The 16,517-nt window shown below is 44.9% G+C and overlaps 1 protein-coding gene across 1 annotated transcript in view; it reads right to left on the bottom strand.

Annotated features, from left to right (window-relative positions):
• PLCD1 (phospholipase C delta 1) overlaps nt 1-4,768 on the bottom strand; it is a 53,842-nt gene extending 49,074 nt beyond the window's left edge. The window contains exon 1 of the mRNA XM_041408857.1: nt 4,450-4,768. Coding sequence (XP_041264791.1) covers nt 4,450-4,483 — 34 coding nt within the window. The 5' untranslated portion in view covers nt 4,484-4,768. The remainder of the gene's footprint in view (nt 1-4,449) is intronic.
• Between the last annotated feature and the right edge of the window lie 11,749 nt (nt 4,769-16,517).

Genomic DNA, 16,517 nt, shown 5'->3' with positions numbered 1-16,517 from the left:
CTCACTTCATCCATGTCCTGCCATATTCCACCTGCAGAAACCCTTTTTCCTCCTTCTCTGCTACCTCCAGGACACCACTCAGTGCTCTCAGTTTATTCTCCCCAGTGACATCTCACATTCTCTGAGAACCCAGCCTTGCTTTTGGCACACCTTCTCACCTCCAGCAAAAAAATGCCTGTGGATCCTCTACACCAGCATTTCATTCTTGCTTCCTGTGGGGAAGTGGGGATCAGGGAGGGGGTGCTGAGTCCAGATGCATGGGTGCATCCCTGGCCAAGGATGCTGCTGCTTGATCCCAGTGGGTGCCTCTTCAGAGCATGTGGTATGCACCAAGTTCCACCTTGTGGTCACACTGAGAACGGGCTTCTCCAGCAGCAAACCTTACTTTGGCTTTTCTAGCCCTCTCCCTTCTCAGAGCGCTTGAGAGGTGCAGCTGAGCTGGGGCAGAAATCATATACATTAAACCTTAAAGATTCACACAGGAGGAGTTTTCCCAAGTCTCGTTGTCCTCCAGATCACTGCCTAAAGCCTCCCTCTGCCTGCACACTGGAGGAGTTGTGTGATGGGATCAGCACTGCCCAGCATTTCTCAGCTCCACTTTCTCTCTGTCTCCTTTGGCTGTCTCACCTTGTCTGAATGGTTTCTGGGAATGGTCTCATGTCCCTCCTCCAGCTCTGACAAGTCCATGCAGCCCATCTTTCCCCAGACAGGCTGTTTATATCCAGTGCCCACTGGGAAGGGCTGCAGGTCCATCACCCAGGCCATGCCATCTGCCAGCTTGCTGTGGATCAAAACCAGGCTGGGGAATGTGCGGGCAATTAAACAGTGCAGAGCCCTGGCCCTGCTTGGTGTAAACGAAGCCAGGCTGCCTGCTCAGACATTTCACAGACAGACAAATCATGACCTTTATTTGTGAAAACCTTCATACATCTTCCTGCCAGTCCAGGTCCCTCCCAGGGAGCTTGGATCGGTACAGGGAACAGGCTGTGACCCATCAAAAGCTACTGCCCTGAGCTCTTGATGAAATCCAGGTAAAACAAAACACCCAGCTAAAGTTCATCGTGCTTGGAAACCAAAACCAGGCTGAAGGTTTGGTGTTCTGCTTCCACTGGTCCTTTCACCACAGTGCACATAGGGATTTGGCTGCAAAGAAAGTGTAAAAAAAATACTGGCTTGTAATAAATTACAGATTTTCCAGTAGCTGGTGTGGAAAGAAAGTAATTGAAAAGAAGGATATCAACGTGATGGATAGGACCAGGATCAGCAGCCAGGAGCACTCGAGCAGCTCAACTGCCCAACTCCTAAGTCATGTTTCTGGGAACATTCAAATGAAGATGTTCTCTTCATAAACCCAAAGTCAGCTGTAGGTGGGTCCCAGCCTCATTTTTTAAAGGTCACTTAAAAGCTTTTCTCCACATTTTCTTCAGGAGCTGAAATTTCTTTCATAGTCAAAACACAGGTCATTCTCAACATTCTGCAGCAGGGCAAAATTTGTGCAATAATTAAATTGCACAACTGAATTATGCAAAACTAGGGAATTTAATTTTTTTTTTCCTAAGGGATTTATCTGGAATTTCTGTAACTAGCCAAAACCAACCATTGAGACTTGTTGTGTGGGCTTTAAAAGGTACCATGATACAGGGCTTTAAAAGCTACCATGTGAGGCAAAGCCTGAGGTGTGAGAATTTCCCCACACACAGTGTTTAGGCTGGCTCATTTAAGGTGTGGAAGTATTTCAGTTTAGAAGAAACTGTGTCAAAATCTTCTCTGCCTGCACAAAGGAAAAAAGAAACCTCTGTGTCTGACCAAGGTCTGCAGCCTTCTGGTCTGGTGGCTTGGCTGAGTGAGGACTGAGCCTTTCCACCCATGGGAAGGGCCTCAGAGACACATGGCTGAGGGTCAGTCTGCAGGATTTAATTACCTACAGTGCCAACAGGGGCCAGGAGAAGACAGGATACAATGCTCCTGCCTAGATCCCTACAAGCCTGAAATTTCTTAGAGATACTGGTGCTGACCCAGGTGAATCCCACCCTGTGTGATCACCAAGTGTTTATCTGCAGCTTCCCTTCCAAAATACCTTTTTTAAGTGATGTCCCTGTACAGGAAACTCTACTTTGCTCCCAAATTATTGATAACTTTGGCTCAAAGTGCCTATCCAGGCAACTGAGTTTCCATTCCTACACAAACCATCTCTTCCCCACACACCTCTCCCTCTTGCTTTTCCCTGTAGTTGGCTGAATCCTTTCATATCTGCTACCTGCAGCACTTTTCCAGGTGACTGCATTTCCCTCTTCTTTCTCTCTCATTTCCCCATTAAAATCTGTTTTTCCTCAAGCATCCTCTGGCCCTGTCTTAGGTACTTTGGGCCTGATGGGGTTTTACACACTGGCAACAATCTCAAAACCAACTGTGGGCTTTAGTTTCACTAAAATACGTTTCTCAGATGGAAAATATAGCAGCTTTTGTGTCAAAATAAAAGTGACCCAATGTGAATTTTACTTTTCCTGTCTGAAAATGTTAACTGTTCAATGTAGTGGGATGTGTCAGTATCCCAAATTCCCCTGGACTATGGGGAACTATGGCTCACAAAACTCCCAAGTGGTGGATCAAGCACAACCTGCATCAAAGGTGTGTGCTGGGAGCATTTTGTTGCTAGGAAAGGAGATCAAAGTCACCAGCTGCTCCAGAGCAGATCCCAGCTGATCCAAGCTGCATTACCCCCTAGCTTGAGGTGCAGAAGGAGCCTCCTCAGTGCTCCCAGCTCACAAGGGCAGGTGGAGATGATTCATTTGGAAATTTCAATATAGATGTTAATCCTGAGGACTTTCTGGCAGAGCAAACAAGGAAATGGCCTGTCTTGTAGGATTTTACAAGCTGATTCTCCCCTTGGACTGTGGCAGAGGGCATTCCCTTTACAATGTACACAGTGTCTTGGGTGAAAAGTCAGTGTTTAAGAATAAGGCAGAGTACAAATTAGCTTTTCTACAATCTGTGAGCACAAGGGCTCCCAGTTCTGAAACAAACCAACTTCATGAGGCAAGATAAAGAGTATTAATAGCCCATATTAATTCTGACATAGTAAATACAGCTGTTGTTGTATGTATTTTGGGAAGGAAAAAAAAAAAAAAAAAAAAGAAAAAAAGAGAGAACCTGAAAGAAAGAAGCTGAGTTTCAACACAGAGCCAGGGACAAAGCATATCCACAACTCACAGTATCAGAAATTTCTGACAAGCTACATAGCAAAGTCTGATCCTGGTAAGAAGTCCACATGTGAACAACTCCTCTTATCTAAGTAGTCTGGCATTTGGAGTGACCCTGGCATTTGTGTGTGTGTGTGTGTGTTATGTGTCAAGGAATTTCAGTAAATACTTTTTAAAATTCTTGGCTCATTCAACATTTGTGTAATTTTCTGCTTCAGACAAAATAATAGATTACCAGCCACTGAATTTTTCTTGGTTCCTAAACCCAGAGGACTAAATAATATTCACTGAAAAATAACCCACAGACCAAAATGGGAAATGTTTTAACAGTTCCAGATGTGTTTCTTAGCTTTCTTTCCCCAGTGGCTGTATAATGAATGAAATACCTAAAAAAAAAGTATAACATTAACCTCTGGTTCACCCTCCTGTGAGACTTCTACCATCTGGGAAAATCAGAGTGAAGATTTCATCAGCCTGGGGGAATCTTTTCACATTTCTGCTGGTAACACTAAAATGATTATGTTCATTGGTAATCAATTATTGCTCTATCAGTTTATTTTTGTTTATATCTTATCTGTAGTAAGAAAGCACCCATCTCATAAAATAAAAGACATATTGGAGGCTTCTCCCATTTCTTAGGGATTAAAATATTTCATTTCAACCTGTAGCTGTCACAGCCCTGAGTTGTTTCTGCTCCTCAGAGTAAGTAAAATACAATAAAGTGGTAACAAAGCAATACATAAAGTCAGGTGAGGATATAAGGGGAGATATTTTATTACCCTGTCTATTGGACAAGCCTCCCAGGCTTGGCATCAACAGAACCTTCCTAAATCTCACTCCCTGCAAGGGCAGAAAGAACTTCTTTTTTTAGAAACATTACTTATTTTGTACTTAATATTTGCAGTGTCTCGGGACAGCCCCTGAGCCCAGATGTTTATCCAGGCTCCGCTGGCTCCACCAGAGCCCACAGAGTTTATCCAGCAGAGCACCCATCCCGCTCTCAGTTTCCCATAAAGGGGAGGAGATCTGGATCCACTTTTCTGAACTTGCAGATGCTTCCCCAGCCAAGGCACCCTTCCTACCAACACAGATTGCCAGAGAAAAAATCCGCCACCTCTCTCTGCAACAGCGCTGAAATGCCCCATTACATCCGAATGAGAGAATGGGGAAGCAGAGAAGAGAGGAGGAAAAATAAAGCTCTTGGACAAGATAAGAGAGCCGAAACACAAGAACACTTCTCCAGACTTACTGTTGCAGGCCAGGAATGTGCCATTGGATGCCATGGCTGCAGCAGGAGCCAGCAGCAGCAGCAGCAGCGGGGCTCCGGCGAGCAGCCGTGCCCAGAAGTTAGCGCTGCCGCGGGGCCAGAGCCGCCAGGCTCCCCCTGCTCCTCGCTCCAGCGATCCCCGACAGGGGAGGCAGCTCCCTCCGCAGGGGCTGCTCCGTGCCCTTGGCTGGAATTGCGTCCTGGCTGTGACTCCTCATTTATCTCTCCCGCATCCGCACGCCGCTGCCTGCCCGGCGCAGCCACCGCGGCCAAGCGCCGCTCCGGCTCTGGCTCCTCCCTGCTCGCATTTGGCGTCTTCGCCGCTGGCCCGGCCTCCTCCTGCTCCTGGAGCTTCCCAGCGATGCTTCTTTTCTGTGGTTGCCACATATTCCTGCTCTGAATCCATCCTCGGCGGTCCGCAAATCAAGGAAAGGGTCTTAAGCAGATGCCACAGGTCAGAGTTTAGGGCTAATGAGCTTTTAGGTGCCGGCGGAGGCATAGTTCTTTCCACAAGTTTAAAAAAAAAGCCCAGTCAGAACTTGCCAGTGTAGAAATAGAAACTGTAACCACAAACGCTCACAAAGGCATGAGCTTAGGGCAGAAAAAAAGTCGAGCTTTGCATTTGAAACAGCGAGACAGAAAAAAATGCACAGTCCTGAGGCTTTTAGTGAGTGGAACTGATTTCTTCCACTCTGTTCCCTCCTCCTGAATTAGGTATCTTTGAAGGGTAGAAAGATGGTGAAGGCAAACAGGGAGAGGGAAAGGAAGCCAGTGTGGGAAAATAAAGTTTCCCTCTACTTGAATGTTTTTAGTAATTGGTTTGTTATTGTTTATGTATGTTTCTGGTTATTTAGGTTATCCTGATGCAAACACTTGATGGAGTTATTGGCAGATTCAAAGCCCTCTCTCTTCAGCAGCTCCACTGACAGAAGAGAGAAGTCTCTTCCTGATGGTGACAGAGCTAGAAAACATGTGTTGAAAAATACTTTGGGACAGTTTGTCCCTCCCTGCCAGGAGCTGGGCTGCTCCTCTGAGAGCCCAGACCTTGCTCTCAGAGAGTTTTACAGTCCACAAATACAAGGCTGCTGCCACCACCCAAGGAAAACAGCCCTAATATAGCAAAACTCTTCATGCTGTGACAAAACTAATAAAGCCAAACAAGTGAGCAATAAAAGAGCAGAGATTTCACCCCATGACTCCTCCCAAGTCCACTCTTCTACCTCACAGTCACCAGCTTGGCATGGGGAGGGCTCATCTCCTGCTGGACACTTTCCAAAGGACCTAGGAAGGAACATTCCTTTTTAAAACCCACAGACATTGATTCAGATGGGCTGGCAGCTGCTGGAAGGCAGGACCAGAAGATTCCTGGGACAGCCCTAAAAGCCTCAAGCTAGAGGGATTTTGGGAGGACCCTTTACAACCTGTCACCTTTTCAGCTGATGGGGAAGAGTACTGGAGGGAGTGTACAGGAAAGCTGCTGGAGGAGCCAGCCAGACTGGAAACTCCAGTAAGGCTGAGGTGGTGAGGACATGATGGTTTTCACAAGAGAGGAAAAGGAGAGAAGGGCAGTTTGAAAGTGGTGACACAAAATGGCATTGTACTAACTCCTTCCCTGTTTTCTTTGTCACACCCCATTGTGCCCTCACACTGCCTGGCACAAGTCCTCACTTAGAGGTGGACTGGTCAGTGTCCCTGTGCCCTCTGTGGCAAAGGGGACAGTGTAAGAGAGCTCCATCACTCCCAGAAATGACATGGACCATCCTGTGGTTCGAACCTCTTCCCAGTAGCACGGGGTACAATGGCACCATCACTCTACTCTGAACACAGCCATCATTACCTCAGGCTGGAGAGGGCTTCACCAGGAAAACACAACTGAGCTTCTCTGCCATCATCCCTTGAGTCTTAAGATCATCCCCTGCATTTACCCCTTCATGAGAGCCCACTGTATCTCCTTGTGCTACCTTCTTGCCACGCTGCCTTTTCCACCATCATAGCTGGAGTAGAAGCTGGAGTCATAGAATCTCTAAGGGTGGAAAAGACCTCCCAAGGACATAAAGTCCAACATTAACCCAGAACCAGCACGCTCACACTAAACCATATCCCCAGGTGCCACGTCCAAATGGTGCCTGTCAGGAGGTCTCACAAAACCTTCCTGTACTTTTCACTTTTTGCAATCCCATTTACTCTTCCTGCTTCTGTGCACATCCAGAAGCATCACCACCTAGGCTGCTGGGAGCACCTGGGGATCTTTCTGCCCCCCTAAGCTAAGTCATCACCATTTCTAAATTCTGAATGGGCTTGACATGTGTGTGTGCTCAGAGCAAGCCAGGCAGTAAGAGACAGTCTTGCACTTCTTGCATTCATCAGAAAGTCCAGCAGTCCCCATCAGAGCACTGATATGCTGCAGCAGACACCCAGAACTGGAGATCCCCCAGCACAGGTCTCATCACAGCTTTGTTTCAGAAGGCTGCAGTCTTCTGAGTTGTATTTCTGCCTGTGCTTGAATTCCCTTTCCTTTGCATGCTAAAAACAGTATACATCCAGAATAACAACGAAACCAAAGGGATGTGAGCTTCTGTGGGCTGCAGAAATCCTACTAATAAAAAATATTCTAAGAATAATATAGCAATTTAAGAATGTAATGTGAATATGCTTTTTTTCCTTGTCCACACCATCACTACTGTGCTCATAGTGAAGCAAAGTCAAGGCATTTCTAAGCCTGGAGATGGCCTGGCACTGCCTTCCCAAAGCAAAGCTGCTACCTTTGCAGCTTTGCTTTTGGGAAAAGTACAAGGTCAGAGATGTGATATTTTACTGAGGGACAAGGCCTAAAGCCAGGACACATCTTGACTATCCCCTTTGCTATCCAGCCACAGAGGTGAGGCTGGAAGGAGTTAAATGTCAGGCAGGCTGGGTGAGGAGCCTCTGTAACACACCCTCCAACACAGATGTCTGTATGCAAAGGTGCCAAGATCATCAGCTGAACTGGAGCCCTGCGAAGTCAAGGAGCTCTCCCATTTCCCTCACTCCTACACCCTTTGCATTCTCTGTTTTGTACACACAGCCCAGCCCAGGCACCAAAGAGCAGTCACAGAGCTCAGAGGCAAAAATGTTTGCAGGGTTCAATTCCACAGTGAACCACAAATCACAGCAAAACTAAAGCAGGCAGTTTACCTGTCTCCACTCTGAAAGCATGACTCAAGTGTTGACTTAATTGCACACAGTGGAAGGAGCAGCTTTTCATCTCAGAGGAATGCTACACCGCCCCAACACCGAGTGTTTCCAATGGAGAAGATGCCTCCTGGCTCCCTCTGCCCTTCAGAATCTCACACACACCCTCCTCACCCCACTGAAATGTTCCCAACCACCTCTCCAAAGGATAACAGCAAAGGTCTTTGTTTGCTTTGCAGAAAGGACTCAGGATTCCTGCCATGCTTACACAGTATAAGAAGCATTTGGGGTTTACATGGCCAGCAGGGAGCTCTGGCAGCCACGTGGGGCTGTTTTTGTCAGCAGGAGAATTTCAAAAGCCAACACAAAAGAAAATGTCATATTAAATAGAGTTCATGTCAATGCAGAAGTGGGACAGGAATTCTCAAACACTTTACTTATGGTCTGGCTGTTCATTGAAATGGGTTTTTTAATGTTTTTCCCAGTCTGTTTACTAGGTTTAGATGGGGTGTGCTACTATCCTCAGGTTGTCAGGTCTCTCTAAATCCTACTCTCATAAAAAATAGGTTAACAGAATCGCAGAGTAGTTTGGGTTGGAAGAGACCTTAAAACTCATCTCATTCCAGACCCCGGGCACAGACACCTTGCACTAGGCTGAATAAATAAGTCTATATTTGACAGACAGCAAAATATCAAATTGTCAGTTGCCTTTTACATTTTGGGAACTGCCAGAACTCTCACCAAGGAGCCTGAACACCCCTGTGGGAGGCAGCTCCAGTGCCCTGGTGACTCACCTGCCATAGAGGCTATCATTACTCTTTGGTTATCAGTGCTGTCTTTCAGTAGGTGGACACGGCTCTTGTTGCTAACACTTCCCTGCCCATGCAAGACCTGGGATTCCTAGGACTGGTCTCTGAGCTGATTCAGCTCCACCCAATATTTACCTATCAGCAAATTTTCCCAGCACCCCAGGTTTGCAGCAGCTGCAGGTCCCTCACTTGCAAGGAACACACAGAACTGTGGGGAAGAGCAGCCTCGTGGATCTGCAGGAGCTGGTGGAGATCAGCACCTTTGGAAATCAGCTTCCCTTAGGAGACAAATTGAAAAAAGCTCATTAATGGGATTTATGACTGTAAGAACAGTGAGATTATTGGGTTTATGGACAAGTCACTGGACAGATTAATTCACTGTAGTTAATAAACTAAGATGGAATGGAATTATTATGGGATTATTTGGTTTATGGACAAGTCACTGACCAGATTAATTCACTGTAGTTTATAAACTAAGCTGGAATGGAATTAACACCAGTATCATGCAGCTCAGGGAATGGGAAGGGCAGCCAGATGCCTTGTTTATCACCATGGACTGCTGTGCCAAAGTACCTTCAGAGTAAATGATATTGATGTATACATCTGCATTTAAACCATTTATTGCAGCAGTTACTCCCATTTAGGAGAGCTGTACATGGCCACAGGAAAAGGAAGCAACAGATGCTGGGATGTGCAAAGATAAACCTGCTGCTGGCAGAATCCTCTATGAGTCCCATTAAAATTAATGAGGTATTTCTGCTTGAGCAGAAGATAAATTTGACTTGCTAAGCCAGAAATACACCTACCTGACTTACTGTATCTCAAGTATCTCAAAAGGTTTTCCCTCCACTTACACTAAGTAATCAAGAGCAATTCTAACCACCAAATAAAGCAATAAAACAATCAAAGGAGTCATTTATTACTGTATGGTCACAATTAAAGTCTTAGAGAGTTGTCAGTTCAACAAGTCTCACATTGATTTCAGGCTGAAAAATTATAGGAATATAGAACCAAAAGTAAGATTATGCATAAGACTTACAAATTAAAGTCCTAGGTTCCTTTGCTTATTCCAAGGAGTTTGTTATAACTCTTGGAATTTCAGTAGAAAGGAGACAGTTAAATAATTCTACATCAGTTTGACAGTGCTTGGTATTTGGACATCTCACCAATTTTGTCTTCAGACTAATTCTGTGCTAAAAGTTTTATTTCACATTTGTTTACCTCTTTTCTCCCACTACAGGACAGATTTTATGAGTCTCTGAGAGCAATTGTTATGCATTTCCATGCTTTAACAAATGTAGGTTTAAGTAGACCCTCTTATGTTAAATTCCCTGACTTTAAATATTTTGATTCTGGGAGAACGAAAATGTCTTTACCAGAGAGTTGTACAGAAAAGTACATTTAGTCTAAAACACTTATAGGAAGACTTTCTGGGGGAAGGGGACCCTAGAGACTCCTTTTAAAGCTCTGAAAAGCTCATCTACTAACAGAGAATGAGAAGCTCAAAGCAAACATGGTGCATTCACTTCATCAGCCTCTCAGTTCAGTGCATCAGTAAACACCACGGATCAGCCCCACAATGCTATCATTTATAACTGTGAGAATGAGTTTGTGAATCTGACCATTAACACGGAGTTATTGTTGCATGAATGAGAAACAATAACCTAATTGGGGAAACTAATGATGTACTAGACTTGCTGCAATGAAAACATGACATGGAGTGATTATCTCTTGTTTGGAAAGAACAGCAGGAGATTGGTCCCAGGGTCCTGCCATTTTTATCCATTAATGGCTGATTCTGATATTTGACAGGATGAGAGGAAATGGCCTTAAGTTCCACCAGGGGATGTTCAGATTAGATATTAGGAAAAATATCTTTCACTTGAAGGTTGGTCAGGCAGTGGAGCAGACTCCCCAGGGAAGTGGTGGAATCAGCATTCCTGGAAGTGTTCAAAAGCCACGTGGATGTGGCAGCAGGGGCAGGGACAGGGTTTAGTGGTGGACACAGTGTTGGGCTCAACGATCTTGGAGGCTTTTCCACCCTTAGTGATTCTTTGATTATCTGATCCCAGATTACAGCTGAGCACAGACCCCAAGCTTCACAATCACTGATATCCAGGTCAGCAAACTGATTTCTAACCTTAAAAGATCACAGTTCTTAGGCCAAACATCTGCTGTCAGGAATGCTTGACATGTGTCTCTTCTTTCTTGTACCATGGCCTCTTTCCAGCCCACAGCACTGGGGTATACAGGTTAAGTATAGGGGAGGGTTGATGATTAATGCCATAATGGCTCCTTTTAATATACTTCATCTGTCAGCTTAATTCCCTGCAACTGGGATAATCACAATAATTAGATGCAATTGTTCAGATCATTACCTAATTGCAGCTTTTTTCCCTGTAACCGGTTCATGTGACTTTTAAATGTGCAGAAAAGATGGAAAGTCTGAATTACACCTATATTATAGAAAATTCTACAAGATATAAGAATGCCCCACAAGTTTATACTGCACATGAGGATCTTGTGATTCCAGAGTGTGCAACATGGGTAATCAGGGATGTTACAAGTAATGCACTTTTATTTCTGATTCCAAAGAGTTAAAACTATGCTTCACATAAACACAGTGACATCAGACTTCCCTCCACCTCCATCTGAACAAGTCATGCAGAATCAGAAAATGTTCTTGAACTCCTAACATCTCCAGAGCAGATGCTTATGCAGAAGGTATGCAAGGAATTCCTGTGTCTCCCTGGTCCTAATTGACAGCCAGCATTTTTGGTGTTAATTTATAATCAGCCATGCTCTTTGAACAGCCTAACATGAGATGAAGAGAACGACACAAACTGAAACTTCGGCCAAAAAAACCCAACAACCCAGACTAGATAGCAATTTATTACTAGAATAATTTTTAGATCAAGATATTTCCTAAATGAATAAAAGGATGAACTTGTAAAATCTCATCAAGTGTATTCAAAAAGAGTATTCATCACCTCTGATTTAGCTTCTTACTGGATCCAGTTTCATTTCATAAGATGAAGGTTAGGAGCACAGTTCAATAGACTCGCTGAAGAGCGAGGAGCCTTTGAAAAGGATGAAGCAGACCAAATTAAGATGCTGAAGTATTGCAAAATAGAGTAAATACCCTTCAGAGAGCTGGTGATTTAAGTCTGAGATCACACTCTATATCTTTCTTACAAAGGGAATAATGAACCTTTGCTTTAAGTGCAAAGAAGAACTCAAGTTTATATATAAAGGTACGACTGCCACTTCCAAAATCACACATTTATACACCTGCTAGAGTTAAATGCAGCCTCATTCCTCTGGCCAGTGGTGTTATTTGGGTTTTGGAAAAGAAAACACCGAGGGGATATCAGGATATAGAAAGAACCACACAAGTCGCCCACTGAGGAAGTATTTTATTGAGTTTTGGTGCCTCCTCATCAGTTTTGCAAGCCCGGTGCAGCCAAAGCAGAAAGGTTGAATGACTCATTTCCTTCCTGCTCCTGTTGTCAGGCACCTCAACCATTGAAGCCTTCCCACAGACACGTCCCCCCTCTGGCTGGAGGAGCCCTGGTTTGTGCAACTTCACGCGGACATGCCTTGGGAACAATTCCCGGAAAGTCACACGCAGAGCTGCCCCAGTGCTGTGAGCATTGCTGGTGGGATCCCAGCTCTGAGCCCATGGGCTGCACAAGAACCAGAGAATACAACTCTGGAACTGCTGTCTGGGCTTTGCCTTTGAGTTTGTGGCACCTCCCTAAACTCCTCAGGGCTTCCCTCATCCACCTAGTATGAATTATGCTGTCACCTATCCTTGTGCCCACCATGTCATACTTGAATTGGGAAAACTTCACCCTCCTTGCTGTCTCTGGCCACTTGCTTGGTGGAGCAGAAGAGGAGAATCCCCATCAGACATCTACTTTTCTACAGAAATAGCGGACAGACTCCTGCTTTTTATCAGTGTTGGATCTCCTTTGGATGAAAGATAAAAAGGGCTGCCCTGCCAAAACTTAAGACAACCCAACAAACCAGCTTGGGCTGCTTAATGAACAGTTTCACTTTAAAGTGTTGAAAGCCTGTGGAGTTTCAGCACACAACCATGCCAGGAGGATGTGATGGGACATGCTCTCACTGTTTCTGCCTTGTATTCTTCAACTGCAATCAGGATGAAGACCTGATGCATTTCATTCCAAGGTGCCAGCTGCAGGTCGGGTTAAAATGAGCTTTGAAGGGTTTTTCACACTTTCTAATGCATTGAGGATAATTCTGTGCTGCTGGGGAGATGCAGGAGTGTGTATTTTTAAGGCCAAGTGCTATCAAAAAAGAATTTGCCTATTCTACTGAATACCAAAAAAATGAAGGAACCCCCAAATGCAAAAATTTTCTTGTATTAGGTAACTGGCTCTTTCCAGGTCAAAATCAACACTATAGTGAATTTCATGTGAAAGTGTAGAACCTTAGGTCATACTTTGATTTTAATTGGTTGCTGACAGTTTATGGGTGCTTCTGGAGGGGGGGAAAGTGCTGCTCCTCAAACTTAACAACTGTAAAAACAGTACTTGGCTGTGTAAACACAGAAGTCTCCGTGTCATCTCAAGTGCTGCAGGTTGTCCCAGCTGGCCACCTGTTTTTATTCTTCAAGGCTGCCAGTCCCTACAGCCCTTGGATCAATGTATGGATCCTGCCAGACCCTAGTACATGTATCATGTATCCTTGGGCATCTTACATGACATGGGGGCAACTGTAAGCAGCACTGTCTTAAGAGCAAAATCTTCCTTTGGGAGACCTTTCCTTACTCAGACCCCTCAGGGAACTCCTGTGTTAGAAATAAGCCCCAAAATGTTAAAATATAATGTAAGTAGCTCCTAGAGTAGCCTGCCCAGAGATATGTTATGATACAAACACAATCAGCTCAATAGATGGGTTGTTAGGTGTGGGCAGGGCATAATGGGGAGAAAACCAGTCATTTTGGGACCTCCAGACTGGGGCTGCTCCTTGTCCCAGTGCCTGCAGTGAAGGCCAGTTAGATGGCAATAAATGAAGGAAAATTACATACACATATACCTTGTTTCATGATTTCCTGGGCATGGTAAAAGGGTACCACTGCTTTTGTCCTGCTATCCTGGGCAGGAAAGAAGATGCTGATTTCCTAGGCAGGACCCAGTTCCTCTGGCTGGTGAACTCACTGCCTTTGATCCACTGCAGGGCTTGCATGGAAAAGCACATACAAGCCTGATGGTTTGGCTGAGCCAGCCTTATCTTCCCCTACCAGCAAAAATGAAATAATACCCTGGGAAAGTGAGGTGATAACACAGCTGTACATTTTGCTGATGACAGACTCTGCCTGCCCTCAGGACATCACCACCTCTCACTCTCTCCCATCCCAGTGGGATGGATTTTCTTTCTCTCATACTGAGTTATCTTGACTGCTACAAACACTATTTCCAGTGAGATTCCTCCCAGTCCACAGGAGCTAAGGCACAGTTTGGAGAAATTACAAATGAGACCAGGCCTCTTTAGTAAATTCAAATCTCTTAATTTTCATTCCTGTCATCAATTCCAGGTTGCTATAGCTTCATTCCCTCTCCTTGTCCTCTCCTGGCTCTCCAACCCTTTGCAGCAGATGACATTGTGTTTCCTGGGATGAATTTACTTATTTACTTATGTCTCAAACTACCTTTGCAAGAGTTTTTAGAAATAGCTCTAGCAAGCCATACTCATGTTGTCCCAAAGTGAATAAATAGCCTCCTTGAGATGATGTTTTGAAATAGAGCAAGATGTTCTTGGTCAGTTGTGCAGCCCTAATTCAGCTGGCCTTCTGGGTCATTCATCTGTGCCCAAGTTCCTGGGGATAAAGTGATAAAAATCCATTTAAACCTACCCTATTCATCACCCTGAAACAACATCACCAGGAAAGATATTTTTTGGAGCTTGGCCTAAATTAGCAGTTTTCTGGAACTGAAAATAACTCAAGGTACAATGTAAAAAGCTTTTCTCTGGATGTTCTTCTTAGAGGGGTTGGGATTTCTTTTCCTTATGAGTTAGGTGGCAGTTCCTCATTGTTCTGCGCTTTACAGGAGGCAGATTTGGAGCCTTCTCCATCTTCTACTCCAAATATTCAGGTCTCACCCCATTGTTTACCAGCCAAGGGCCTTGTTCAGCACATCCTCACATTACAGACACCTGGAGCACAGACAGGCATGCAAGAATGATTTGCATTTTCCCCTCTAACTAATTCACCCGATTCACTCACCCAAACCAGGAGAGCGGGGGAATGTCTGCAAATCAGTTGTGTCTGACAGTTTGCTGAGAAAACACTTGCCAGATAAAGGTAAGAAAAAGAAGCTTAATTCCTTGTGCACAAGATGACAAGACAAGAAGGGTAACCTGGTAAAGTACTGAGGCACTGAGACAGCACAAGACAGGCCCAAACCATGGTTTTCTGACAGCCATAGCCTGCATGAATGAGCCCAGACAGGTAAATCACAAGAGGATAAAAAGTAAGTAGGAGGGTGATTTCAGACAGGAGCTCCCAAGGGTGACAAGAAAAGCAGAAGGAACAGACTGCAAGTTTCTCCTCTTCCAAGGTTTATTTTTGCATTTATAGAAATCCTGGCTGCTGTGTAGAAAGAACTTCCAAAAGAAGTGAAACCCAGAAGGCAAGAAAGAACCATATTTCCTACTAAAAAGTGTCAATCATTGGGTTATTCCCAGCAGCATAAATTAGCTGCTGTGGAGTTCTGCCATGGCATGCCAGATTGCTTAGAGGACAGAAGAGGTTCATACAAACCTAATTCATGTGTGTGTGTGTATATATACATATATATATCTATGCAAACCTGGAATCTGGGTGCAGACATCTCCCCAGTGATGCCCCTAAAGGGTGGATGAACACTATTAAGCATCAGTTAAACATTTTTCTACAGCAAAATCTTTAAGATCTGGAGAGATGAAGGCTGTGATCCACCACCAGGTACCAAGAAATGGATTTCTTCCAAAAGTAGCACTGAGTAGAGCCTTTATGATCACAGGTGAAAATATTATGAAGTGTGAAAATGCTAACCTTATTCTTTAATTTGGGGACAAAAGGTATATCTGTCTCTATAAGAAGAAGCCAAACACTGGCTTTTAAATCTATTTCCTTGTTAGTTTTCATAGACTCCTTATAAATAATTGGTGGAACTCCATACACTCATAGGAACGAAAAATGAAAATCTCTAATTTTAACAAAAGATGTCACTGGGTCAAATTGTTTTGGGTTAGAGGTAATAACTTTTGAGAAAAGGAAGTTAGACTCTGCAATCCAATAACCCTCTCTGACTCAGGGATCTGGGAACACCTCAGTGGAGTGGGAACCCCTTGTTCTGCTCTGCCTGAGAGAGTAACAGTGTCACACCTGCACTGTACCCTCCAGCTGGACCCCTGTGTGGAGGGGAGTGTGAAGGATCCCAGGGTCTCAGCGTGGAAGGCAGCGTGAAGGATCCCAGAATCTCTGTGGAGTGGTTTCATGGAGGATCCCAGGATCTCTGTGTGGAGGGGAGTGTGAAGGATCCCAGGGTTTCTGCGTGGAGAGGTTTCATGGAGGATCCAAGGATCTCTGCCAGGAGAGGTTTCATAAGGATCCCAGGACCTCTGTGTGGAGTGGTTTCATGGAGGATCCCAGGATCTCTCTGTGGAGGGGATTCACGGAGGATCCCAGGATCTCTCTGTGGAGGGGAGCGTGAAGGATCCCAGGATCTCTGCATGGAGAGGTTTCATGGAGGATCCCAGGATCTCTCTGTGGAGGGAAGCGTGAAGAATCCCAGGATCTCTGCATAGAGAGGTTTCATGGAGGATCTCAGGATCTCTGTGTGGAGTGGTTTCACGAGGATCTCAGGATCTCTGCATGGAGAGGTTTCATGGAGGATCCCAGGATCTCTGCATAGAGAGAGTTTCATGAGGATCTCAGGATCTCTGCATGGAGAGGTTTCATGGAGGATCCCAGGATCTCTGCATGGAGAGGTTTCACGGAGGATCCCAGGATCTCTGTGTGGAGGCGTAGCCCATTTCCAGTTTAATTAGAGTGATGTA

Source organism: Onychostruthus taczanowskii, unplaced genomic scaffold (assembly GCF_017590055.1).
Source record: "Onychostruthus taczanowskii isolate IOZ18803 unplaced genomic scaffold, ASM1759005v1 scaffold3, whole genome shotgun sequence".
Lineage (NCBI taxonomy): Eukaryota > Metazoa > Chordata > Aves > Passeriformes > Passeridae > Onychostruthus > Onychostruthus taczanowskii.
This window is presented reverse-complemented; position numbering and strand designations above follow the sequence as displayed.